The 27,212-nt window shown below is 45.4% G+C and overlaps 1 protein-coding gene across 12 annotated transcripts in view; it reads left to right on the forward strand.

The window, feature by feature from the left end:
- Positions 1–27,212, forward strand: part of ptprsa (protein tyrosine phosphatase receptor type Sa) — a 210,153-nt gene that overhangs the window by 96,824 nt on the left and 86,117 nt on the right. For all 12 annotated transcript variants that reach the window (XM_068590029.1, XM_068590028.1, XM_068590034.1 and 9 more), the window contains 3 exons: positions 4,763–4,908; positions 7,290–7,431; positions 26,982–27,170. In XM_068590029.1, coding sequence (XP_068446130.1) covers positions 4,763–4,908; positions 7,290–7,431; positions 26,982–27,170 — 477 coding nt within the window. The remainder of the gene's footprint in view (positions 1–4,762; positions 4,909–7,289; positions 7,432–26,981; positions 27,171–27,212) is intronic.

Raw genomic sequence — 27,212 nt, forward strand, 5'->3', positions numbered from 1 at the left:
TCGGGTCCAACAGAGGCAGCGGCCGGTCGCAGGTGGTAGCTGTATTAGCCAAACAAGCGCCTGTGTGCACAGTGTGAGGGTTTTTTCTTCCTCCCCCCTCTTGCTCGCCGGTTGTGTTTGTCTGGATCTATTCTCAGAGTCTTGTGAAGATAGCCGGGCCCCACATCGCCGGTTATTTCAGCTCGGGCCGTGTTCCCCTGCCGGGCAGATAAAGACGGCGTCTTGTGAGCTTATCTGGGCCGAGCCGGACCTCAGTGTGTCTGAGAGAAGCTCCGGGGAGAGAGAGAGATATACGTTAGGCAGAAAGGACAAATGGCCACTGCGGACGCCACGTCCTTTCAATGTCATCGATGCTAACATGACGCACGCCGTTTGGCGGCTTTCAGACGAGCTAGCTCACGGCGAAATAATCGTGTGCTTTTTCAAAATAGCCGGCGCCGGTGGGAATCAAACACCTGAGCAGAGGAGACTCCAAAGTATGTTTTATCGTCCTGGAGAATGGAAACACATGCAATAGTTTCACACATTTAACTGCATATTTTTGACTTATTTTCTACTTTTACCCAGTCGCTTTGATTAAAAGGGACGACTTTATGCAGCATTATGACTGAGAAGGATTCAGGTGATGACACAAATACTGTAAATACAAAAGGCTGCCAGCTTCTGCCAGATTAAAACACATTGATTTGATGTATAATATGGTACAAGAAGAGGAGAGCAGGTCTTTGATGAAGGTCTCAAATAGAAAGCGACATGTTTTATGGGAAACATTTCATAGAACAGTCGCACTACAGGCCACTGGACTGAAATAAAGGTTTCAGGTGATTGTAGCAGGACTTTACATAAATAATATACGTTATATTGATGCAGCACTCATGTCCTCCAGTGTGTGTCCACTTCTTTTTGTCCCTGCCGTAGATACTGAATGATGACACACTGAGAATGAGCCGCTTGATAAAGTGGCGTGGTCTATGCCATCGCACCATTATTGGGACTTTTATTCAGCGGTTTGACTCTGACGCCGCTCGACCTTTTCCAACCGGCAATTACCGACGGCACACCGAGGTTCAAATTCCAGAAAAATGAAAATGACAATGGCGACCGGCGGCGGAAGCCCAGAGGCACGCAGACGACGGAAATAGAAGAAGAAGGAAATTAATTACGCTCATCAGCGTCCACACAGTCGCACGCCGCACGCCTGTGGTCATTTCACTGTTGTCGACGCTCATGGGCCGTTTACCCGACCTGGGTTAAAGTTAAAGGATGTTGATGACGGAGGACATGTTCAACAAACTCCCTGATTCATGTACAGAATAAACATGATGAATTAGAAAGAGCAAGTGTGAGAGAGAGGACCTGAAACTATACTTATCTTATAGAATTATGTGTTTTTTAGGGTTTCCAGGTGAGTCTACGCCATCTTTTATCTTTTATAGTCTGTGTGACAAGTGACAACTAATGACACCACGACCGCTGTGTGTGACCAGAGAACTTTAACACCTGCTGAGTGTATCGTGCAGACGTATCAGGACGTCATGTAGAGTTCACAGGACAATACAGGTTATCACTTTGAGCGGTGGGGCAAAAAAATCAATACAGCACAGTATCGCGATATTTTCCGCATTCAGGCAGTATGCATGAAATATGTTAGAAGGAGCTCAATAAAGTATCGATAGATCGATACTTTATTGATTCCCTAAGGGAAATTCAGCATCCAAATAGCTCAAGACGTCACACAACATTATATATATATATATATATATATATATATATATATATATATATATATATATATATATATATATATATATATATATATTTATTTATATATATTTATTTATATATATTTATTTATATATATTTATTTATATTTATTTATATTTATATATATTTATTTATATATATATATATATATATATATATATATATATATTTATTTATTTATATATATATATATATATATATATATATATATATTTATATATTTATATATATATATATATATATATATATATATATATATATATATATATATACATACATACATACATACATACATACATACATACATACATACATACATATATCCTCCTGCACTCTTATATTTTCGGCCATTTTTATCTCCTATAGTCGCTTTAGCTTTCTTTAAACCTTCCTAGCATAATGTTGAAGACTGCACTCAGTGCACGATGAGAAGCTCCTGAATCTGATCGGAGTTACACTCAGACTGACATCCATTGTGCTGAACGTCGCTCTCATCCGGTGAAGAAAGAGGGAAGAAGAAGGGAGAAGGCCACTGGGTGGAAATGTCGAACGGTCCGAGGGAAAACTAATCAAAGAGCGCCGGCCTTCAGCAGAAGCACTGCCACAGGCCGGCTCTGTGTGCGTCCTCCTCCGCCTGGACAGAGGGCACATTGTACGCCGAGGTCAACTGCAGAGGAGCCGTGTTGTGTAAAGCTGCGTTGTGCACTTTCAGAATGGAAATGGAGATTGTAAAATGCCAAAAGGGATCATTGTGTGCAACAGACTGAAAGAGGAGACCTGCTCCCTTTATATGTGCAGCGCTCATATCCTCACACAGCCTTTATTATATATATATTCATACCCCTGTAAAATATAGAGTGGATTTATTTTACTTGTACATGTATAATATTATCAGAAGGTCAGTTGTGTTACTGATTCTTGTCCTCATGATGAATTTAAACAAAATGCAACACCTCTTCAGCTAACGCTATTACAATTATTATTATTACTGCAATTACATGTTATTACTTTTATTGTAATACAGTATTCAAAAGGATGATGTCATCGAAACAGACGCGAATGAATATATATTTACTTCATACATACTGTCATGAAGCCTCTCCTCTGCGTCAGGGCGATGTTTTTACCAGATGAGTAAGATTTGAAGGGGCGAAGACATTTACGTTTTATTTTGAAGGCCAGGAATGAATCAATACTTTCTACATCAAAATGATTGCCGGCAATCTTTTTGATGTTGAAGACTTTCATCCTCGCCCTTTGGCGTATTTATTTGGCTCAGCGTGTTGTCGATGTCCGACACGCGCGGCCCTTCAGAGGGATGTTTCATCACGTGACAAATTTTATTCACGTATGCAACGAAGTTAGCATTTTAATTGAAATGCTGAGTGCAGATTGGGAGTAAAACCTTTTAATCCTGGTATTGCACAGTGACCTGAGCTGCATATGCCCCAAATTACCCAAGAGAAAATATAAAAAAAAGGTGACAAAAATCAAGCAAGACACAAGAAGCTCACTCTGTCTGCTGACCACAGTCTTTTTTTAATCTTAATGTGACACATATTCTTGCTTTCAGCGATAATCACAGTCATGTAAGCTTGTAAAATGAAGGTTACCTGTGTCGTCTATGTGCTCGTCATCCTCCTGGAAGCTTCGAGCTGGTCGAGGAAACGGTGAAAACTGCCTCTGAGATCAACTCGCCACCAACCGCTAGTGCAACCGGTTTGTGTGTTGTGGTGTAATGTGTGCGTCAGGGATATTTGGCTTGTTGGTTGGAGGCGGTGAGATGAACTTTGCATGCGGTGCCTCCGCTTTCCTGAAGCAGTACACTCACCCTCCTTCTTCTTCTTCTTCTTCTTTCCTCTTCCCTTGTCCTACACCGTCTCTCTTTGCCTCGTTCTCTCTAAATACCCGCTCTCTATCTCTCCTCGCTCAATAATAAATGCAGGAACTCTCCTTCATATGTGTTTAGTAGTGCCTGGAGACTGGTGTCGGCCTATGGTCCCTTAATTATTAATTTGACGTTATGCGCTCGCCGTTTGATCATCCACACATATCTGTATGATTCCGATTTAACGAGTTCCCCAGGAGAACCTGCTTTTTTTTTCTTCTTCCTCTCTCTATTTCTATCGGGCTTGTTGTTTTGAACCCTCTGCAACTGAGATACGAGCAGAAAATCTGCACCAAAGGCAGCGAAATTACTTTTTTTTTTTTTTTTTGATGGACAGTGTGAACAAAGTGACTCAGTTCTCTGACTGCAAACACTTTTTCATGGTGGAATTAAACCAATGCTTGTGGGTTTGCCAGTGAAATACTGAAAAGCAAACTGTTCAAAGAATGTAAAATACAAAACAAACCTCCACATGTGTTGCCTCGTCTTCCTCAAGCCTTTTTCTTTGGGCTTTGCTGCTGCTGCTGATGATGATGATGATGATGATATCCAGATTCTATAGTTTCCCCACGGAGAGATCGTTCAGCACAAGATCAACATAGAAATGAACGGCGTCGTGATTTACACGAGATGAGGAGCGGCACCCTTCTTTAACTCCACCCGAGTGGGAGCAGCGGGTGGGGGGGGGGGGGGGGCAGGGAGAACGAGCGCTCCGGCGGTTAACGAGGCCGCTGGAAGTCGATAGATCACCGCGGTGAGACGGCGAGCTATCGGTCTGTTTGCGTGTCTGTTCTGAATGTCTGTCTGTCTGTTTATTCTGTGCCTCTCCGAAGCTGAAGCTGGCAGTCGCCCATCACTTAACCGAGACTGCAGAGCAGTGTGGGTGCGTGCTGCAGAGTGAGAATAAGATGCAGAGAGAGGAGGGAGGGGGGGGGGGGTTCGGAGAGAGGAAAGTGTGGGATTGTGTGACATTACCAAGACGTGCACGCGTGTATATTTCTGTGTTCGGTCCTTCGGCCTCCAGAGGAACCCGAGGGACCCGGCAGGTCTCCTGGTCTCGGCGCTAACGTGCTTCTCTCTGTCCGTCCGTCCCTGTCTTTCCCCCACCAGCGTCGCCGCGGTTCACCAAGGTCCCCGTCGACCAGATCGGCGTCTCGGGGGGCGTGGTCTCCTTCGTGTGCCAGGCGACAGGCGACCCCAAGCCGAGGGTCAGCTGGAACAAGAAGGGCAAGAAGGTCAACTCCCAGCGCATCGAGGTGAGTCCAACTTTACCGTTGCCGTCCTCGCGACGCGACATTAGAATGAAACACTAATAAAATCGCTTTATTTTCCACTACTTTCACATGACAAGAACAGTCTCTTTTTTCTTTTTTTTTGCAGTTGGGTTCCCACTGAGTGTTCAAAACACCAAACATGTTTGTGCTTTCTTTCTTCACCCACAGTTTTCACAAATAGTTCTGGGCAACAGTCCACCCGTTTCATGGACGGGCTTCTCTCATCTCTGAGCCATGAGCGGGTCCACCAGCGGCTTCAGTCGCCCAGTAACACACCGTCAGCCCTCCCATTGCTCCCATTGCTCCCATTCCTCCCTCTCAGTCCACTTTGGCGTTGACTGACTTTGTCTCCGTTGTCACTTTCTTGTTTTTCTTTTTCCTGCATAGCGCCCTGTCTCTCTCTGTGTGTGTGTGTGTGTGTGTGTGTGTGTGTGTGTGTGTGTGTGTGTGCGTTATTCATGATGTTTGTTGTTCAGTTCTCGGCAGGCGTCCCAGATGGCATCTCTAAAAGTCTTGATTGATGCTCAGTGTCTCTTAATTAAAAAGTTGCTTTCGTTAACGTCGGCAGTGCACGGAGACAGACACGCACACACTGCAGCGTGAAGACAACCACAGGGGAGGGAGGGGGGGATAGGAACGCAACACAAATGTACAACAACATCAACGGGGGGAGCGGCAGCGTCTCAACAGAGGAGAGAATAAAATAAGACGCGTCGTGTTCGTCCCTTTCTTCTGCATGCTAAGTGGGAAACAAAGCCGAGGGCGTGCAGGAGCCCGAGCGGACGCTTCTCTTCCTCCGTTTAGCAGAAATAAAAAATGTGCAAAGGCTTTTTTTTTTTGTTTTTTGAAGTAGTTATGATTTTTTCTTCCTCCCCCTGTTCTTCCCTCTCGACAGCTGCTTTGATATCGATCACGATGCCGCGCTCCGCGGTGTGTGTGTTTTCTTTAAAAGCCTAATTAGCGGTTCAGCCCTGAGATGTGCAGCGGCGGGGCGGCGGGGCGGCGCCAGACTCGCCGCTTGCGTCGCGTCGCATCGCAGTCGCGCTTTCGCTCACAGACCTCAGCTCCGAACCCGGCGTCGAGGTGGCGGCAGCTCCTCCGAGGGACAACGATCCACGAGGGAAGACTCGGGTTCGCCCGAGAGACTCGGAGAGCATCTTCTCAAATAATTTCACCCAAAAAAACAAGAATCGGACCGGCTGTATTGGAAGAAAGGGATGATTGGTTCACGCATGCCAGCGTTTAAAGCCACTGACCAGAGGCTTTTCATCCTGTATCTTGCTGCAGGATTTTTCAGGATCAACCCCGTGGCTCTTCAGATGTCATTACATTTATATATTTATATATATTTTTATTTAAAAGGGACCACGGACAGTTAAAACATAAATGTATTAGCATTTAATGCACAGTACCAGATTTTAGCTATCGCTAATTTGCATCTGTGGTCCCTTTAACGGACCAGGACAAACAAATAGTACAGAATAAAATACACTATAAAACATTATATGGAGGAAGAGGGCACACAATACAAGCAACAATACAGCATATTAATAATAAGTGATAAAAACCGTTAAAAGTAAGTAATACAAACAATTAAAAGTTTAAAGCGCATTCAAAAGGTGCCTGTTGAAGTCGAGCCGCTGTTTGTAATGAGGACGTTATTAAACGTGTTTTGATTGATTAAATCGAAACAGAGAAACCTGTCCAGACTATTCCAGACGTGCATTATTGATCTTGACATTTCAAACAGCTCGACGCCACGTTTACCTGAATGAATCCCACATTTGAACTGTGGCCGTGTACAAAAAGCACCTTTGACCAACAGGACTCGACTTCATTGTAGAATTAAGAGGAAATGCCGGATGTTGTTAGTGTGAGGAGAACATGGAGCTCTTCTTCAATATCATCGTTTTTGAAAGTGAGTCTTTTTATTCTGGGCACATCTCGCGCGTCTGATTGAGTTTTTAAGAAGCGCGTTCGACATCGAGCTTCACGGAGAACAAAGGGAAAGATCACGGATGAAAAACTGGAGACGAAAACACGAGAAGAGAGAACATCACACGCAGAAACACGCAGCCGGTTTGGATCGTCGAAGACAATCAAGATTTTTATCGTCACACTTTGCACAGTGTGCTCGTGGTGGAAACAGTGGGCAGCCGCTTACCTTCACCTTGCTCAAGGGCACCACAGCAGCGAGTGCCCTATACCGAGGATATTTAACACATTTTCATGTCTTTGCTTTCTGATCAATTTTGAGAAACTGCCTTCTTTCCTCCATCCTTCAGGGTGCTCCAGCTCTCTGTGCTAACACCATGTTGAGTTCACGACCGTCTCACCCGACCTTGTTCTCTCGCCCCCGACAGACCATCGAGTTCGACGAGGGCGCCGGCGCCGTCCTCAGGATCCAGCCGCTCCGGGCGCCGCGCGACGAGAACATCTACGAGTGCGTCGCCGAGAACAGCGAGGCGGAGATCACCGTCAACGCCAAGCTGTCCATCATCCGAGGTGAGTCCTGCATTATGAAACGGAAACAATATAAATCATTGAAGTGGACGTCCGTGAGCTCCTCCAGGTTTTTGATGATGTCATCTTGCCTGTGATGGAGGGCTGCATTTTGCCTGGACTCTCTGTCCTCTAGCATTTGTCTGCTAAGCCATTTTAGCTTTTAGCTGTGGATGCTAGTGTCGACGAGTGATGCGATTTTATTAGATTTTGGCGTATTAAACATACAAAGATAGTGTTTAGTGCGTGTGCCGCGTCCATACAGGCTTTAACGTGCTAATACTACTATAGAAGTAAAATCCTTTACATGAACCGTCAGGAGAAGAGCTTAATGACTACATGTGTAAATGTGGAGAATTATCCCTGAAAGCTTTTGAGCGGACGCGTGTCGCAGCCTAAAATAGACTCACACTCGCGTCCAGCAGACGCACAACCACGTGAAGGCTGTTCATCAAGTCTCCATCAGTTTGATGGAACTAATCAACTGTCCATTCACGGAGGAGCTCAACCTCCATTTGCTGGTGATTAAACCCACGACATCTCTGAGCCAAAGAGAAAGATGGATTGGTCACCCCGCCCAGTGGCGGACAGGTGTGTTATGAGACGCACACCCGCAGATAAACAGGTGTAAAATAACTCAACCCTCGTATTGATCTGCTCTCCTATAGCTGCTGGTTTAGATTCAGCAAAGATATTATTCCATTTGTGCAGCTCTGGCTTTAGAGGACATTGAGGACGGTGTCATAAAAGCGAGCCAGCATGAGGCCACAGCGCTCGCTTCTTTATCCTTCTACCTGTCTCTGTCTGTCTCACATAAGACACACACACACACACACACACACACAATGTCTTCTCTTCTGTTCTCTCCTGCCGCCATCTGCCATGTTTTCCAGGGCTGGATGAAGCCGAGCTATTGCTGGCTGGCTGGCAGCACACGAGCGAGGCCTTCTTGGCTGTCAAATCCACAGGCAGTGTGGTGGTGGGGTGTTGGACCAGGGATTGGAAGCCTGGCCCAGCATCCTGGGTTAGTTATTGTTAGCAACAACCCCACACACACACACACACACCCCCGGAAGCGTGCTGTTGGGTGCTGTTGGGTGTGAGTGCTTCAGGTGCCCTTCAAGAACTCAATGTGCAATTTGAATTTGCTTAAAATGTGAAATGACATGTACGTTCATCCTCAAATCTAAAATGTCCGTGCAGGATCATGTGTGTGGCTTTTACATGGCAGTAAATCACCCGAAAGGCTTCAAACCTGCTCACAATAATGACATTAAATCATGTTAATTAAACATGCTATTCACAGTCAAGAGAAACCCAATTTATTTATGGGGTAAATCATGAAAATCATGTCCAGAAAGTCCTTTAAAAAGAAAGAGTGGACACATACAGACAGACTGGAAGGAAGAAATTGGACACAAAGAACAAGCAGACCACGTTACAACGACAAGCCCGGGCATGTGCACGTCAGCGCGTGCACGTGAGCGTGTGCACGTCAGCGTGTGAAGGAGCACAAGGCCAACCCGGTGGCGCTGCACAGGAACAGCAGGGAAATGCAAAGTTATCAGACTCCAGGTTTTTCCCTCTGGAGGAAAGCCGGCGTCTCTCAGGCGGCGGGCGAGACCCGGCGCTGAAGGCGGGATGACAGTGCGATGATGAGGGGATGAAGGTGCGAGACGAGCTCGCTCTTGTTTTCCATGTTTAATGAGGTCGGGTTCTCCGTGTGTTAACCCTTTAAAGGAAAGATGTAGAGATGAAAATATGGGGGAAAGGAGAAGCGAAATACAATGAAACTCATGTGTAAAAAATGAATGAGGATGAATGTCGGGAGGAAATGCAAGAAGAGATGCAAGTAGAGCGAACCAGAGGGAGAAATAGTGGAGGAAGAAATAGAGAAACGTTGGCCAAAGATGAAGGGAGACAAAGGGGGAGGAGGGTTGTGGATGATTGTCAATGTAGAACAGGTGAGGAGGACAATAGCCGAACCTGGGTTCTTGGAACCGGGGCAAAGGATTATGGGATATGGGACGAGGCACAGGGGACGCGTCCCCAGTAAACAGGGGTTGTGGTGCGAGATGTGGAGAGGCAGGAAATGGGTCGCCGCGATGGCTGACTTGGCCAGAAAAAAGCCGCGTTTTTGTGTGGAAAATCCAGTCCAACACACACACACAGACACACACACACAGACACACACACATAGACACACACGTGCTCCCAGCAACACAACCGAGCACGGCTTATACGACAATGACTGTGTTTACATGGACACGAGGAATCTGCTCATGAGGCTTATCCCTTAGTAATTATTCATGTTTACTACCGCTCGACAATTTAATTGCTAACTTCTTCTTTATGAAGGTAGATTTGTGTCTTTTTTTACCTGAGCAAATTTCTAGTTTGAAAGTTAATTATCTCCAAATCTTTGCTCTAAATTAAAATAATTGCTCCAAAAAAAAGCTCTCAAAAAAATACGATCTAAAAAAAAACGCTCTCAAAACTAAAATTTGCTCTAAAAAAAAAAAAAAAAAATTATTTAAAAAAAAGTTATCTTTTGTTTAGAGCAATTTTTTAGAGCATTTTTTTTATTTGAGAGTGTATTTATTTTGCTCTCTACAAAAAAAAAGTTTTCTTTTTTTAGGGATTTTTTTTTGAGAGCATTTTTTTTTTTTTAGAGCAAAGATTTGGAGATATTTTACTTACAAACTAGAACTTTGTAAGTAAACAAGTCCAGGACCCGTGGAGAGGCGGCTGAAGACACACGGCCTCTTTTTAATACCGAAAGATTAAAGTATTTGTCTTCGCCGCGCCGTAAGTGCGGCGCTTTTCGCTGTCGCCATTGTAGTATTTGTTACATCACTTGGGCTGGTATTCGGCGTAAAGAAGCGACGGCGTCCCGGAGTTCTCCAGCTGAGGTTCCTCATGCACAGGACGAGCGCTCACACAGCTTCTTTAAAACAGGAGATGCTTTTAAAATGTGCGAACACATAAATGAGATACTAAAAAAAAATATTCATAAATAATTGAATGCAGGGAAAGTCATTGTAATGCTTTTACACACTTACTAGCAAACGCTGCTGAAACCCCCTGAACCCATAAATGATCATTAATATCCAATTTAAATAAGAACAAGAATCACTCGTCCCTCAAAATGGATGCAGTCCATTTGTATGTATGCACAGTCACTGTTTAGTAGCACGCACACACACACACACACACACACACACACACACACACACACACACACACACACACACACACACACACACACACACACACACACACACACACACTGAAGCGTGCAGTCCACCGTCGCTTCTTTGTCACGGCGCAAAATAATTGAAAGTAAATTGAAAAGGAAAATGAACACGTACACACTGATAAAGATGGGCGCGCACACAGCGAAGACACACACACACACACACGTGTCACCCATGTGCATGCGCGTCACCGCCTTCCACACTGAATGTGCTCACACTAAATTACACCTACACAAACATGTACACACTGCACGACACAGACATTATGAAGCATGTAACTACCTGACGAGTCCACAGACATTTATTCATACAAAAGACATTACAGACCCACTAAACACCCAGCCCTCTGTCGTGTGTGTGTGTGTGTGTGTGTGTGTGTGTGTGTGTGTTGTCGTTGCTGGCGATGGAAGGGTGCGTTTAGGAGTGACTGTGACGCCTCCTCGCTCCACCGCCTCAGCTGAATACCAAAGATGGGGGCCATCTGGCTGCACTAAGACTTGCACACAGTCCTCTGGGAGTCCTTGAAGAGGGACCGACAAGCACACGACGCACACTCTCCACATCTGACTCGCAGCTCGCTCCGTCTTTATATTTTGTCACGGGAACATTCTTCTTCAGTGTTTTTTTGTTGTGATTTTGCTCGAGTTGCAGCGTTGCCACCGGGATGCAGCTTGTGGAGCTGTGTGTGTGTGTGTGTGTGTGTGTGTGTGTGTGGTCGTATTGTTCGCTGCTGCAGTCGTCCTGTGATTGCAAATGAAATATCTTTCCCCCCCGCGTCGTCCTACCGAGCAAAAACCATGATGGATAGTGCGCTTACAGCAGGAACCATCAGGTTTAGTTGACTTGAACCTCAGTGATGAAGGCATGGAGCTGCAGGCTCACCTCTGACACACACACACACACAGACACACACACCGGTCTGGCGTTCACTGTGAGCGCGAGCTACCAAACCTAGCCGCGACCTACATTTGTAGCCGTGCACTTGTGTGCACGCGCCCACGCCGTCACGCTCACTTTTCTTATTTTCTCTTCCCGACTTGGTGGAACCGATCAGACGTATCGCAGCCTCTGTTTCCTCATCGTTTACTCTCTCCCCTAAAACTTTTCTGATCATCTTGCATCATGTCCGCGTGAGCCAACTTGTCTGGTTGTTCTTCACGGCGCAGATTCAGTTAATACTTATTTTGGAGAGCTCTTTCGTTTCGCCTCTCAACCCATCCGAACTCTCGTTGAGATTAATTTGTTCTGAGGTGGAGGAGACGGCGGGTAAATGTCAGACGGGCAACATTTACATATAAAACTAACATCCGCCGGCGTGGACGCACTCTCCCTCACACCGGACTTTGATCTCCGCTTTCTCTTCACAAATGTCAGCGAGGAGAAGACGTTCCCGTTTCCGTTTGTCGAGCGATATCACCAGGAAACCTTTCCCGACTTCACGGTTTATTACGATGTTTTGCACGAGCGGAGTTTTGTTTTCTCGCTGCTCAACATGGATTCAGGTCAAACTCACGCTGCATCCGCCGCTTCCTTTGCTGATAGCTCCGCCCCCCCCGATAGCTCCGCCCCTCTGCCACTCGGTGCCGGTCGTGTTCAGGTGTTACAAAGAAGGAAGTTGGGTCTCGGCGTAGCGATGAGTTTTGAACAGTCGGTGCGCAGATGGAGCCCGATGAATCCTCCACACCTTTCTTTCTCTTCGTGGGAGAAGAGCTGGGAAGGGATGGGGGTGAAAAGAGAGGTGGGAGGCAGACGGAGGTGCGATGATGAGACGGATCAAAAGTGTGCGGCCGCAGGAGGGAAGAATAACTAGAGAGAAAGTTAAAGGGACGGAGAGCAATCAACCTTTCAACCAGTGCTGGCTGCAGGCCAAGCCTCAAGACTTTCTATTTCCTGTCCTCACCTTGGCTTTTTGTTCTCTCTCTCTCTCTCTCTCTCTCTCTCTCTCTCTCTCTCTCTCTCTCTCTCTCTCTCCCACAATACCTGCATCATTTTGTTCTCGGCTCTCTCCTTTATCTCTCTCTTGCACAGTTGTTCCCTCTTTTCTGTCTCTACCAATCTTCTTTCTTTGTATTTTACTGGGTTGCATGCGTGTGTGTGTGTCTGCGTGCGTGCGTGCGTGCGTGTGTGCGTGTGTGTGTGTGTGTGTGTGTGTGTGTGTGTGTGTGTGATACAGCCATTTATCAAGCAGAAAAAGACAAAAGTTCTGACGTGTTTCTCCAGGGCGGGCAGGAACACATGCCGTCAATGTCCTTAATAAATGCACAATATGTCACAAAACTGCAGAACATCCCATAAACCGGGCAGAGGGCTTGAAGTCCCTCTAGTCCTTTTGTCGACAATTTTTGTATTTTTTTTTGTGCCATACTGACAAAAATGAATGAAACTTTGCTTTGAAATACTGGGATGCTGAATCAGCTGGAAGGAGCCGGTGGAGCGAGAGAGAGAGGAGCGAAAGGTGGAGAGAGGTAAGCATCACATGACGAGAGGTTAAGTGAAGAAAAGGTCCAGATCTTTCAGCTTTTACTCTGCTTATGTTTGCAATCAGAGTTCAGAAAGAGTGTGACTCCTCCTCGTGTGTGTGTGCGTGTGTGTGTGTGTGTGTGTGTGTGTGTGTGATGCAATCCCATTTCAAAATTGTTTCAGATTTTTTAAAAGTCTGATCCCCGGCGACGGCAGCGAGGAAGAGACAGTTTGAGAAAAGAGATGACAAGAAGAGAGAGAAACAGAGAGGACTTCTCCTCCTTGCTTTTCATTTCATCAGTATTCCCTGAGCGGATCCAACGAGCCGCGGCACAAACACACATTTAGGTTTTGTGAAATGTTCCCTCTGAGTCCATCCCTGACCCCTTTGGGTTTTTGGAACCTCTTTAAACTCCTTTTTTTTTGTACATTTCCCCACAAATATCAGGCTTGTTGGAGTAAACTCTCCTCCTGAAACTTTTTGCAGAAGCGTGCTTTTCTGTTTCGACATTTACATTTTTTCTTCTGCATTGATTCGGCGGCGGTCAGTTTTTTTTCTTCTCCTCTTCCTCCTGCTGAACCTCAGCTGATTGGGTGTTAGAGGGTCGGATGCTTATTTGTTTTGTGTTGAGAGGAAGAGGTGAGTCCAGACAACCCGGATGAAAAATTGATAAGACACATAGTGAAACATGAGCAGGAGTGTGTGTGTGTGTATGAGAGACAGAGTTAGTTGTGTGACGGAGTGTTTGTGGTGTGTTTAAGTCGTGTGTGTGTGTGTGTGTGTGTGTGTGTGTGTGTGTGTGTGAGAAAGGAGACAAGGTAAAAGAGCCAGCAGGCTGCTCCTTAATGAGACAGTGAAGAATACGTTTGGCAGTATCAGCAACAGATCTGGCTGTTCTTCCTCTTCCTCGCCGCCTGCCTCTGAGGTGACCTTTGACCCTTTCCACTCGTCTCACACACCTACAGCCCGAGCGAGACAGATTGGGGAGGAAAAACGCAGAAAAGAGTGGCGGGAAAGCACGGGAGGAAAGAAATGCTGGAGATGCTGGAGTGAAGACACAAAGGACGGCACCGTTCCTGTTGTGTTGTTGCACTTTTTGTCGTACTTTGTTAGATTCAAGACAATGAGTTTGTGGAAACATGAAAGCAGAACGTTGTCGACAAGCGTGAACAAAAGGAGAAGTCGTGATTCTCTACCTCACATGGCCGAGTCCACGCTGAGCTGATGCGCTCCCTCATTTGTTTTCGCCAACTGCTTATCTCCAGCTTGTTCCCGACAAACAAGTCAATTCTCATTCCCGCTCAGCGCCTCCACCAGTAAATAAAACATCGGCGTCGCGTCCGTGAGCGGTCACCTGCTCGCAGGAGACCCAGCCGTGCATGAGGCGTCTTTCTCCAACCGAACGCTCCCCTCTTCCGCTGAAAATCATAGCGTCAAAACGGCTTTTTTCCTTCTTTCTTTTGCTCTTATTCTCTTACATTTGATGAGGATTACGTCTGCAGCAAATGTCTTGACCTAATCATGGAGTAATGAGGTTCTTCTCTGTGCTTTGTCGGGGTTCTCCCGCTGTTGTTGTGCTATTTATTGGCACAAACAACAACACAATAGGTGGACGTGGACCAAACGGATGGCAGTCATGCCGCTGATCTCTCATTGGAGGCTGACAGAGTTTTGTTTTTTCCTCAGCAGCATTTCTTTGCTGTCCGTCGGTGACTCACTAGCTTTCTAATCTTGGAAGATCTTCCTCCACATTCTTGACCTTTTTGCTCCCCATGTCCCCCTTCATACCTCCATATTGGTCTATCCTCTCTTCCTAGCCTTCTATCTTTCTCTCTTGGAGGAAAAAAAAAAAGTTTCCTCCAGAGGAAATTCACTCAGACGCGAGTTTATGGCCTCTGAATCCTTTGATCCTGGGAAACCTGTAATGCAGTAATCATGTGTGATTGAAGGACGAAGAAGAGGGACACAAGCTGAGTGGGAGCGAGCAAGATAAAGGTGAAAGAGGGAGAGAGAAAGAGGTGGTGCTGATGGAGCAGGATAAGTGGACGGAGCTCGCCTCCAGACAGGGTTGGCTGCGTCCTGGACCTTCACCATCAATTTCATATAAATCCTGCTCAAGTGGAGTGACCTTGGCCACCGGAGGCTTCTGGCCACGGCCAATACGAGACGCCAGCGTGGAGCAGGAAGGTGAACGAAGAGGAGGAGATGAAGTGGCAAGGAGACAGAGAGCAAGGGGACGAGCAGAAGAGGATGAAGGGTCGGGCTGATTTAGTTACTTCTGGACAGAAAGTTTAAATAAATACATCCTCGAGGAGAGAAAATTGAAGAAGCAGCGTCTGCGAAACTTCACAACGACCTGTAGCAGCAGATACCTTTATGTTTCCTTATGTTTCCTCTTGTTTCCTTATGTTTCCTTATGTTTCCTTTTGTTTCCTCTTGTTTCCTTTTGTTTCCTTTTGTTTCCTTTTGTTTCCTTTTGTTTCCTTTTGTTTCCTCTTGTTTCCTCTTGTTTCCTCTTGTTTCCTCTTGTTTCCTCTTGTTTCCTCTTGTTTCCTTATGTTTCCTCTTGTTTCCTTATGTTTCCTTATGTTTCCTCTTGTTTCCTTATGTTTCCTTTTGTTTCCTTATGTTTCCTTTTGTTTCCTTTTGTTTCCTTATGTTTCCTTTTGTTTCCTTTTGTTTCCTTTTGTTTCCTTATGTTTCCTACCATATCAAGTCATTCTCCACGAGCTTCAGAGTTGTTTCCTCTAATTCTTCGCTTTATTTAACAGCCTCAGTCACCTTCAATGCAAACAAACAAATACCATGATAATAATTTTAATTATTTGAATTTAATCAGAATGTCTTCAATTGATTTCCTTTATAAAAAGAAATATTAATCGTTCCATGTCAAATCTATATAAATCACGTTTGATTTAAACTACTATTAAGATTTCTTGCATCACGCTTTTCATCATATTTCATAAACGTGTGTCTTAGTGATTTTGTTGATTGATTTATGATTGATTGATGAAATGTGAATCAGTCCTCTGCAATTCTACAATTATTGCGCTTCGGGGTGTGTGTACATGAACATATTCATATTAATGTGCAATTGGATTTACTTGATTCTGTTCCTAATTAATCTGATTAGACAATAACAAAACAATGAAAAAAAACAATATTAATAATAATAATCACATTTTGGAAGAGGACACAATTAACATATTTCAAGAGCACGTGGAATCTCATTAAAACTTCAATATCGATGTAACAGCAGCATGCAGGGACCGCAGACTGCTGGACTGGTGGAGGTGCTCCACGAGGGAGGACGAGCTGCTTCCTGTGGAAACGCCGGCGCCCCTCGGCGAGGCCCGGCTCATGCATAAAGAGGAGCGGAGGGAAGCGGCCCGGACCGCCGGCATCATGCATACGCATGAGCCACCGGCCCGGGCGACTGAAGTCGAACAACGCCGAGGTCACGCTGAGGCTCCTGCAGGATCTGCAGAGTTGAACAGGCTTCTGGTCCCCCGAGCTCCACAAGTGCTGGACCTCTGCTTCCTGGATGCCAAGCGATGGAATGAGTGTGATGTGCAATAAGGCTCAAACTAGTGTTATGCAACACAATGCATGATCAAGATAAATATGAATGCATTCAGGAAGAGGCCAGCTGGATGATGCTTTACGACCCCACGCAGCCACGTCTTCTGTCTCTTCCATGTCTTGAAATGTGTTTGAACATCACATTTCTGTGAGAATAATGTCTTATTTATCCAATAGTTGCACTTGTCTCCCCCTGATTAAGGCCCACATTATCTTGTGACATCCCTGTGTCTGCACGTCGTCTCCGTGTCGCCAATTACCGAGCAGCTCCACTGCCGGCCCTCATCTCTCAGCCAACACATTTTCATAATTGTTCATCTGGGCACCAAAAGATGACTCCCAAAAACCTGAAGACCTGTCTCTAGCAGCTCAGCGCACTGAGCTAATGGCCCAGCGAGACAATGACCTCACCCCCCCACCCTCCCAAAGCCTTTTGCAATTACTGTCAGTCTTGTTTTCAGGTTTAGTTTTATGTTTGCGTTAGATTAGCTGCTTTGGCAGAAATGCCACAGTGCAGCAGTTCAGCCTCCTGAATCCATTATTGTTTTGGCCCCAATATTGTTTGTGAAGCTTAGGGAAGCCTTTGCTCCCCATGTCAGCGGTGCAGAGTCGAGATGTGTACACACATACAAGCTCTCTTCACCCCCTGGTGCAGCGGGGGTTTGGGTCTTTAGGTCTCTGATGTGGAAAAACATGACAAGATCATCTTTAATAGATCAGTATGTTTTTGACAGAGGCCCTGCTGCTGAATTGGGATGAGTTTGAATATATATATATATATATATATATATATATATATATATATATATATATATATATATATATATATATATATATAATCAATTAATTACATAATTAATTCAATTGAAACAGTCCGTATGACTGCCGGTTCTTAATGGTTGTTTATTTCAAGACAAAGTTGGCAATATGATTTTCCTGTTTGTGCCATGTGATGACATCACTTCCGGGTTTGTCCCTTTGGGGGCGGGACTTCCGGTTGTGTCACGCCCGGTTTAGCCACTTCCTGTAAAATGGTGTCTGGTTTCCAGGCTTCCGGTTGAGTAAACGTTTGTCCCTCATGCTCCAGACGCCGCTTGCATCCACACGGGGAGCATCGGAGCAGCAAAGTCCTGAGTGCTGTAATAAATACGTAGATATGCAGAGCATATTTATATGTTGCTGCTGTGAAATGTTAAGTGCAGAATGTGGACTGAATGTTTGTAGTGTCTTTGTTCGCAGTGTTCACCGGCATGACGGAGGAAAGACACTAACGAGAACACTAAAGCTGCAGATATGGCTGCACCTCAATGAGGCCAGACTTCAGCACAAGGCATATATATATATATATATATATATATATATATATATATATATATATATATATATATATATATTTACCGTGTTTAAAGCTCAGCTGGGTGGCTTAGCTTTATTCTTGTGGTTGAATGAGATGCATTGCGTTCTCTGCAGCTCTCAACTCAGCAGCAGAAGTCGTGTCGACCGGCTGCAGCTTCGCCGCCCACACCGTGCGTGTTAGTCTGACGTCAGGTTTCAAGGTGCCCACTGCTGCGCACACACACACACACACACACTTGAATAAACACACACTCGATGCCACCCACCCCTAAACCAGACCTGACTGGTTGACGTTTCTCCGCGATGAGGCATTTCCTTTAATGGCCGCGGCCTCCTCCCCTGTCTCCCCTGGAGTTCTCCTGTCTCGCCCCAGACGCCTTGAAAGGCTGACAAGACGAGAGAGAGAGAGGGGGAGAGAGAGAAAGAGAGAGAGAGAGAGAGAGGGAGGGAACTCAATACACTTCCAACGGTTGAGATGAATAAACACTTTTTTGTTTTTTTTACCTTTTATGTTGTTTTTTCGCTCCATCTCTTCTTCTTTCAGAGGCTCTTCCGAGCGGCCCGAGACCATTTCTAGTCCCTCTAGTCGGTGCTGTGTCTGTGAGGGAAATGGCATGTATTGTATGTGTTCCTATTGAAGCCTTGACCCGGCCTCCGTCATTCAAATCCAAAGTGCAAAGCAAAGACAGCGCGTCATTCATTAAAAGAAATTGTTAAAACTCCTTTTCATCGGCGACACAAAAACCAGAACGATGATGAAACTGTGTCTTTCACTTTTCCTCTTCAAAACGAGAGCAGCTTTTAATCAAATTAATATATGGATATAATTTAATCTTGAATCAAGATTTCATATTTCATACTGTGATTATTTTTCACCGGTGAGGCTCGTTGCAGCAACTCTTGCCGGGGTCATTATGCTAACAAGTACAGTAAATGCAATGCACGGCCGACGGTGGCCTGCAGGTAGGAGCTTGGTGACCGGCAGGTTGTCAGATCGATCCCCAGACCGCCGGATGAATCCCTTCACCCCTCCGGCTCTGGTGGAGCTGCTCATGGGCCGGCAGACCGGACCTTTGTTGTGCTGGACAGCTTCCAGTTGTGAACGCGTAACCGTGTGAATGTGATCGTTCCTGGAAGAAGAGCGCGTTGCTCTCAGTGAACACCTTCAGCAGTGTGTTTATTTCTAAATATATCAGCCGAGGTGTGTGTAGGTTTACAGGCGCTGGGTCTTCACATCTAAAAACACAAGTGCATACAGGATACAAGATGAAACGTGGTGTCATGCCAAGCAGGAAGTTAGTATTACTTCCTTTCGTCATGAAAAGCAGGATGTTATCTGTTAATGTTTCCTATGAACAAGCTTTTCTTTTCTCGGTTTGGTTGCTGGTTTTTTTTACCATCAACTCGACTCTTTTGTCTTTCACATTGAATGAAACTGTGGTCGTAACTGCTGCTTTGCCGCCATTTGCTCCCTAGAAAACCCTCCTCTTGGCTGCTGTCGCTGTCTTTCTTTCTTTGGCAAACAAGCTGTCTGCTTGTCAGCTCAGCGGGATCTTTATGGACGTGTCCTAATATGGGCTGGATTCAGGATTAGAGGTGGCGTGAAAAGTATTTGCAAACCGTTAGAACGGTCGGTGCGGTCCGTTTGAACGCCAGACTGAAGTCCTTGTCGCTCACATATTTACATTTTTCCCAGTGCAGCTACTTAAAATAGGAGTCAAAGGTCACTTAAGGGAACACCCAGTTGCTCACAGGATACGTGTCATTAAACAGCCCACATATAAAACTCACAAAAATAATCTGAGACGGCCTCGGAGACCTCGAGGGGACGCAATCATCACAGTTCATTTAAATCCACCATCATGTGGTCCGAAAGCTGACCCGACCAACTCATTTCACAGTTCCATGAGCAATGCTGCAAACTTCTGCCTTACTTGCAACGTCCCTCCCACCTTTTTTCAATCTCGCATCTCACTCTCTTCCTCTGTCCCCTTTCCCTTCTCTCGTCTGGTCTTTCAGGCTTTTTTTTTTTTTCTTCTCCCTCCCCGGTTCGTATTTCAGAGATTTGGATGTAAATGTTGCCCTTGGTGGCTGGATGTGCGGGGTGTGGAGAATACCAATGGGACGTCGGACGTCTTTCTGGGAACAGAGCAGGGGGGGTAGAGGTTGAGTGCTCGCTGTATAATAACCATTATTCAGCTGAGATGGCTATCCAGAGAGGGCCATCGGTGCCGGGGCCGGGACACTGTGATTAGATTTCCCCTGTGTTGCTATTCTTCTCTGTCCCTGGATATGTTTGTGGCAATGCTGCCCTGTCTCTCCTCAAACAATCTCATTGACTATAGAATTTGGGTGGATGTGACAGAAAGATGCAATGAAGATAGGGACATTTCGTTGGAATATGTTTTTCTTAAACGGCCATTTTGTTTGGTTTTGAAGATGCACATTTGGTTGTATACCGTAATCACCATGTACCAATGTACCATCTGTCCATCGCAGATGAGAAAGCTGCAAAGTGGAAGAAGACCCGTGTCCGTATGGGAGGAAGACCAAAAGCTTTCACACCTGCTTTCACACATTCTTCTGAATAGCTGGAGGCTTTTAGCTACTTCACAGCACAACTAACAGATGAAATAATACATGGAGATAGTCTTGATCAAACATAGTGTTGCATGTAGTTTGGGAACATTGACCTCGGCTACCGTACCGACACTGCGCAGGAGTTTAGAAACGCTCTCGAGGACGGGTACGTTTGAAAACTCTGCTTGCATCCGAGTAGACGCCTGCGTTGGCTGCTTGACTACGTATTAGCAGTCAAGACGTCTCCTTTCCAGATTCCCCATCACATGACCTTTTTCTGGAAGAAACCAAACGGCCGGGTCTACCAGCAACAACTCGTTGTCGCTTCTAGCGAAGACATCACTCGTCCCTCTTTTCTCACAGCCGTGCTTCCTCAACTAAACCAACCGCGGCGTGTAGAAAAATTAGCAAATTAGCAGAGTATAGACCTTCATGCACACCTGGATTCTGGAAAATAGCCCGAAACACAGTTGTTCCTCAGCTTTAGCTACAGATCTTTCTTGCTCTTCTCTGGGTTCTGGCCGGCCGGTGTGATGGGAACAGTTGGCTGTGTTGTAGCTGCAGAGCAAATTAAACTGCATTGTCTCCACAGCCAGCAGCTGGGACTGCCCGTTAGTTAAACATCTAGTTATGTGAGCGTGAAAGGAAAGCACGCCATTAGTATTCTTCATCCTCTTCCACTATATTTATCATCTCTCTCTCTCTGTAGCTTTCCAATCTCAACCTTGGTTTCTCCTGCTCGCTCGCCCTGCCTCCCCCAGCAGCCCCTCTGTGGTATCAATGCACAGCCCTGCTTAAAGCCTGTGTCTCCATGCTGTGGCGCTGGGTAATCAGTTAACCTGATTAAGCTGCTGATGAAATTAAATCATTTCAGTAAGTGAAAATAATAATATGAGTAATGGGTGCGGGGGATGGTGGAGCACCCCGATGCATTTGCTGCAGCCAGTCAGCTTCTACCTCTCTATTCCTAAAGCTCGCTCCTCTATGGAGATATGACGACTCAGAACAAACGCCTTTGAAGACGCTGCATCCGACATTTTTACATCACATGAAAACAAATGACGCGTGCAGTACAATGAAGTTAACATCTATATGCAGTAACTTGACCAATACTCAGACGTCCCAGGGTTACATGAAGGTAGATGTGTGTCTTTTTTACCAAAGCATTTCTAGTTTGTGAGTAAATTATCTCCAAATCTTTGCTCTCAATTTTAAAAAAAAAAATGCCAAAAACAATTCTCTCCAAAAAAATATGCTCTCAAAATTTAAATTTGCTCTCAAAAAAAAGTTTAAAAAAATTTGCTCTCAAAAAAATGTAAAAAAAAAAAAAAATGCTCTCAAAAAAAAATCTCCCCAAAAAAATTTGCCCTCTAAAAAAATAAATTGCTCTCAAAAAAAATTCTCAAAACGAAAATTTGCTTTAAAAAAAAAAAAAAAAAAAAAAAAAAACGCTCTAAAAAAAAATAAATCCTAAGGTTTTTTTGAGAGCAGTTTTTTTTTTAGAGCGTTTTTTTTTCTGTCTTTTTTTGAATCGCTAACCCTTCATAGGGTTAGCGATTGTTGAGCTGCGTTGTGGAGCAGAGCTCTAACACAATGGGGTTAAGTGGCATGTGTAATACTATATATCAAAGTGGGTAAAGCATGTTAACGGCATTACAAAAGTCAGAGGTCTTGTTCTTTCTGTCGCTCAGCGGGGGGAGGAAGGCGCCACGGTTAAGTGCTCCATGAGTAGAGAATACGTTCTTCTATTCCTGGAACTGTAAAGTACATTTTATGACGCAGTATTACATTGTGCATTCAACAGATGGTGAATAGCTAGTTGTGCTTTTGGGTATCGTGCAGCAGTAATAGTTCCAAGGTTATACTTAAAATGTGCACCATTTGTTAGTATATTGTATTTTGGGCAAAGTAAAGTGTCCAGTAAATGTGGTATTTAATCTCACGGCCCTGCATGACTCTGTACACGCAGTTATAACGACAAGCAGATATGTTTGGTTTGATCACAGTAATTCACATGGAATAGGATTAGTCAGAAGAGTTAAATGAGTCTGAGGGACCGACCTTTTAAGAGGGCCACACTTAGCTTGATAGAAAACCCAACGCAACAGCCGGCACGGGTCCGCAGATTAACAGCCGGGTAGCGGCGATGCTAACCAGAGGCTGATTAAAGGCTTTGCACCTGTCACTTGTAATGATATTAAATGGTGAAGCACGGTTAGAGACAATTATGGATAATGATGGCATTCAAGCCAAACCCCGGGAAAAAAAGAAAAAAGAAAAAAGAATGACACAAATCAAAATCTAGAAAAGGTCAGCTGGAGCCTGCAGGTCCAGCTCTGGAGTCGTGCTGTGAGCTCGCCAGCTGTTGCGCGGCGTGGACACGCAGCGCTTGCCGCGGCGGTAACCCGGAGGCGACTGTTCTTCCCCTCGCAAGATGTGAAAGCCTTCGTTAAATGACATCTGCATGAAGCCAGTCGCCATCTTTGAAACGCGTCTAAATCCGTCAAATAGTTCTTCAATGTCCGCAGCTATGAAAATGGACTCCGCTGTGTCTTTGCGAGGCGTTCGTCATCGCTGCCGCACATCAGAGGACCAAGCTGAGCTGCCCAGAGGCCAATAATCAAACGCTGACAAGCACACAAACACGGACCAATCTCCAAATCAATGACATTCTTCCAAAAGGCTTTTGTGTCGCTTTAATACACGAGGAAGACCGGCGGCATGCTGGGAAGATTAAGAACACCTTTAAGCACCTGCTACGTCTCTGTTGTCAAACGTACCTGTGGAGCAGTTTTTCTTCTTTTGTCACCCATCGGGTGAGGCTTGTTTTGATATCTTAAAAATGAGGAAGGTCCTCATCAGATAAGACTCAATGAGATTGTTTTTTTGTTCATATTTTAGCTTTAGCGCTAGACTGTGATGCTGTATTCAACGTGACTGAATATGTCAGTCGGTGGGATACAACGACAGCAAAAAATACATCAAAAGCGATACGGCTTTGCTGTTTCTTGGCACGCTACGAGCCGCAACTGTCTCACGGCTCTGTTGTCGGATGATTGTCGGCATCGGCGACGAAGCCTGCTTCCGGCAAAATGGACGGCAACGTTGCCGTTGACCGATGGTGCACATGCATCAATGCTGTTGGAGACCTGTGCAGATTTGTCATCACAGAGAACCCCCAGCACACGACGCAGACATGCAATTGTGAAGCCATTACAGGCGCCTGGCCCTTCGGTAGTTCCAGGATACGATCAGCTCGTGTCATTGGTCGCCGTCTCCTCGCCGCAGTCCGACCGGCTCACCCTGAAGGAACACTCCCTCGATGACTGATCTTTTTATTTTTGCATGGCCGCCTTTATCGACAGAGCCCGAACGCTTCGGGGGAGGCAGGGGTTGGGGGGGGAGATGGTATCAGCTTCTATTGCTGGGTAAGTAAGCAACCAGCACACATGCCGTTTATCCAGGAATGGCTGCCGGTGCTGTATCAGGTCAGAACAGCTGTATTGATAGTATCATAGCGCCGTGAAATCCTCCATCCCTGCTTCTCGTTCACTGCTATTTCGGTCGTTTTGCTCGTTCGCTCACCTCCTGCTGCCCTCCCTCGCTCCTCCAGGCACATCTCCTTTGTCAATTGCCTAATTTAATTTGTCTCAAATCCACTTACTGTGTTTTTTCAGCTTCATAAATGTAGTCCGCGCCGGCCCTCCGTCTGCTGTTTTCATACCGTGAAGGCAGCGTGGATGCCATGCAAAGCGCAGATCGGCCTCGGCAGCATCACATGCATCAGACGTAACAACCCGAAGAGGCTCGTGCAGATACAGATCGAGCGGGAGGAATGCGAAAGAGCAGCACCTTTTATGGCAACTTATACATAGATCATTAATGACACACAGAAGAGGGAGTTTGTGGGAACATATTGCTCTTGTCTTGTTCTGAGGTTTGCAAAGCGAAGCGGAGGCTTGTCATTGATTTTCTAAGCTTCAGGGGAACTCGGTGTAGAAAAGATTATGCAGGGCTGATCATAAATAATCATGGAGAGGCCACAGCGTGGAACATAAACCCGTGTGAATGCATACACCTCTTTGGACCGTGCATTGAAACATCCACCTGCTGGTGGTAGTCTAGGTTAGTAACCTGTCTGGACCTCTGGTTTCTCCTATAGGCCATTTATTTTCCAATTTTCCATATTTCAAAATCACATATCAACTCTTTCTCTACAATCCCAGTAAACTACACCAATCAAAACATATTAAACATGTTTAATTTGTTCCTTCCTTTGCACATGAAATACTCCAGTGGTGTGACTTAAAATGAAAAATGTATCAAGATAGAACTTTAATCCGTCATCATTTGTATTGCTCACAGGCTTTTTTAGATTTTAGAAAGTGAAAAATATAGCACGGCGCTCCCTGTTTGAAAAAAAAGGAAAATTTTCATTCGGCTTTGATTCATTGCTCTGTGTGTGTGTGTGTGTGTGTGTGTGTGTGTGTGTGTGTGTGTGTGTGTGTGTGTGCGTGCAGATGAACGATGTTCGGAGCATCTGCTGGATGATGCAACAATACTTACCACCCACACAAAGGCGATTCAAAGCCGTTTGTTGAAAAATCTGCGGACAGCCAGACGGCCCAAAACCTTCCCTTTGATTATACGTTTGACTCGACGTAATGTCCCCCATTTCCCATAATTCAATACTCCCCCCCAGGTGTCGACGACACCACGACGATGTCCGCGGCCTGGATGTGAGGTCATTGGCTCTCCCTCCTGCACGGTGACCTCTCCTGTGCCGCCGGCGAGCCTCTTCCTCCGTCAATCGTCTCCGAGTTGTGACGTGGCCTTTTGGGGCTCGTGATGCGTGCTGCAGCTCGGGGCGCTTACCCCGACGGCTCTCATCATGGAGGAATGAGTCACCGCTCTGGCTCCAGACGGGGTGGATGTCAAGCGATTCGACCCGAGGGACTAATTGTCCCGAGAGCGTGCACGAGGGGAACAATGACCGCAGAGCACACTGCACTGTTGTCTCTTCACAGTGGAATAATTGCCCAATCATGCATGAATATTGGCTGCAGAGACGCCACATCACACTCTTTGCCCGGCCAGTGTGGTGGTTCTTGAGTGAGTGCAGCAGTAACAGTCAGACCCTCGCACCTTCGACGCCACAGTGAAATCTGACGTGTTCCATCCCTCAATCGCTATTCAGACCTCGGCTGTCGGGGGTCTCCATCAAGGTGCTTCTGCAGAGCTCTGCGTAACCGCAGATTGATTTGAGTGTCATTTGTTTCCCCCGAACGTGGGGAAATCTCCGGGATTACCAGGCTTTCCTTCCTGCGTTACCTTTCACTCTCTTGTGTTTGCACTTAAAGACATTTATTTACTGCTTGTCAGAGTGAGCATACGTCTCCTTCTTAAGGGCATTCGATCATGACAAATGCTTCCTGATGGACAAGCCGGTTGACGGGAAAGCCGTGTGTGAGTATCTGGATACTCGAACCATTAAAATGAGTCTTCTGTTTTCTGAGAGTCATGAAAGAGCTCAATCCTTCCCTTTCCAGGTGTTTGTGCTTCTTCTCTGCAGCTCTCTTGGAGAACCATTTTCTTGATGAAATTCCATCAACGTTTTAATTCAAGACGCGTCTCCTCATTTGCTTTATTCATGTGTCTGGATACTTTACATGCCAACTATAATCTGGCTTTCCTAAAGTGCATTGGTCTCATTGGTGGAGGGTACGCTGGGATTAGAAAGTCTCCCGCGTTAAAGCAACGCTGCATACAGAAGCATCATTGTGCTCAGTACTCAGCCTGTTTAATTTAACACTTTTGGGGCAATTTGTGAATAAGATATGATTTCAAGGTTTATGGTAACATGGCCACGATCCCAATGTAATGAGCCACTTATTAATTCATGGATATTATTGTAGGTACACACGCAATACTGTTTTTGTGCAACCACTTACCTTTGACTTAAGTTTAGTCTTTGTTTTAATAGGATTTGCATTATTTTAATATCAAATTCAAGTTTTATCTTTTTGAAAAAAACAATAGACACAATTAACTTATTGTTACAGTAGCATTGTATTTCCAGAGTACACAGTTTTATTACACAATGTACACACAACACAAATAGCAATTGTTCAAATATGCAAACACACAACTTCAAAGATATCCTTTCATCAAGTGAAAAGCTGTCAAAAATACTCAAAATCAAGCAGAATAACGATGTCTTTTGTCATCTTATTTGGGTGGAATCACTACAGCGTATTAAAGTTCCATGTAAAAGGCTTCATCAGGTCATCAAACTCTCGTTCCTGTTGTTTCCACAGAGGACCTGCTCCCGCCGGGCTTCCCCAACATCGACATGGGCCCTCAGCTCAAAGTGGTGGAGCGCACTCGAACGGCCACCATGCTCTGTGCCGCCAGCGGAAACCCCGACCCCGAGATCACCTGGTACAAAGACTTCCTGCCCATCGACCCCAGTGCGAGTAACGGGCGAATCAAGCAGCTCCGCTCAGGTAAGCAAAGCCCGAGCGTCCTGCCGCTTCCTTTATTCCCCG

This window comes from Clinocottus analis, unplaced genomic scaffold (genome assembly GCF_023055335.1).
Source record: "Clinocottus analis isolate CAN_PGR_092001 unplaced genomic scaffold, fCliAna1.0.p SCAF_23, whole genome shotgun sequence".
NCBI lineage: Eukaryota > Metazoa > Chordata > Actinopteri > Perciformes > Cottidae > Clinocottus > Clinocottus analis.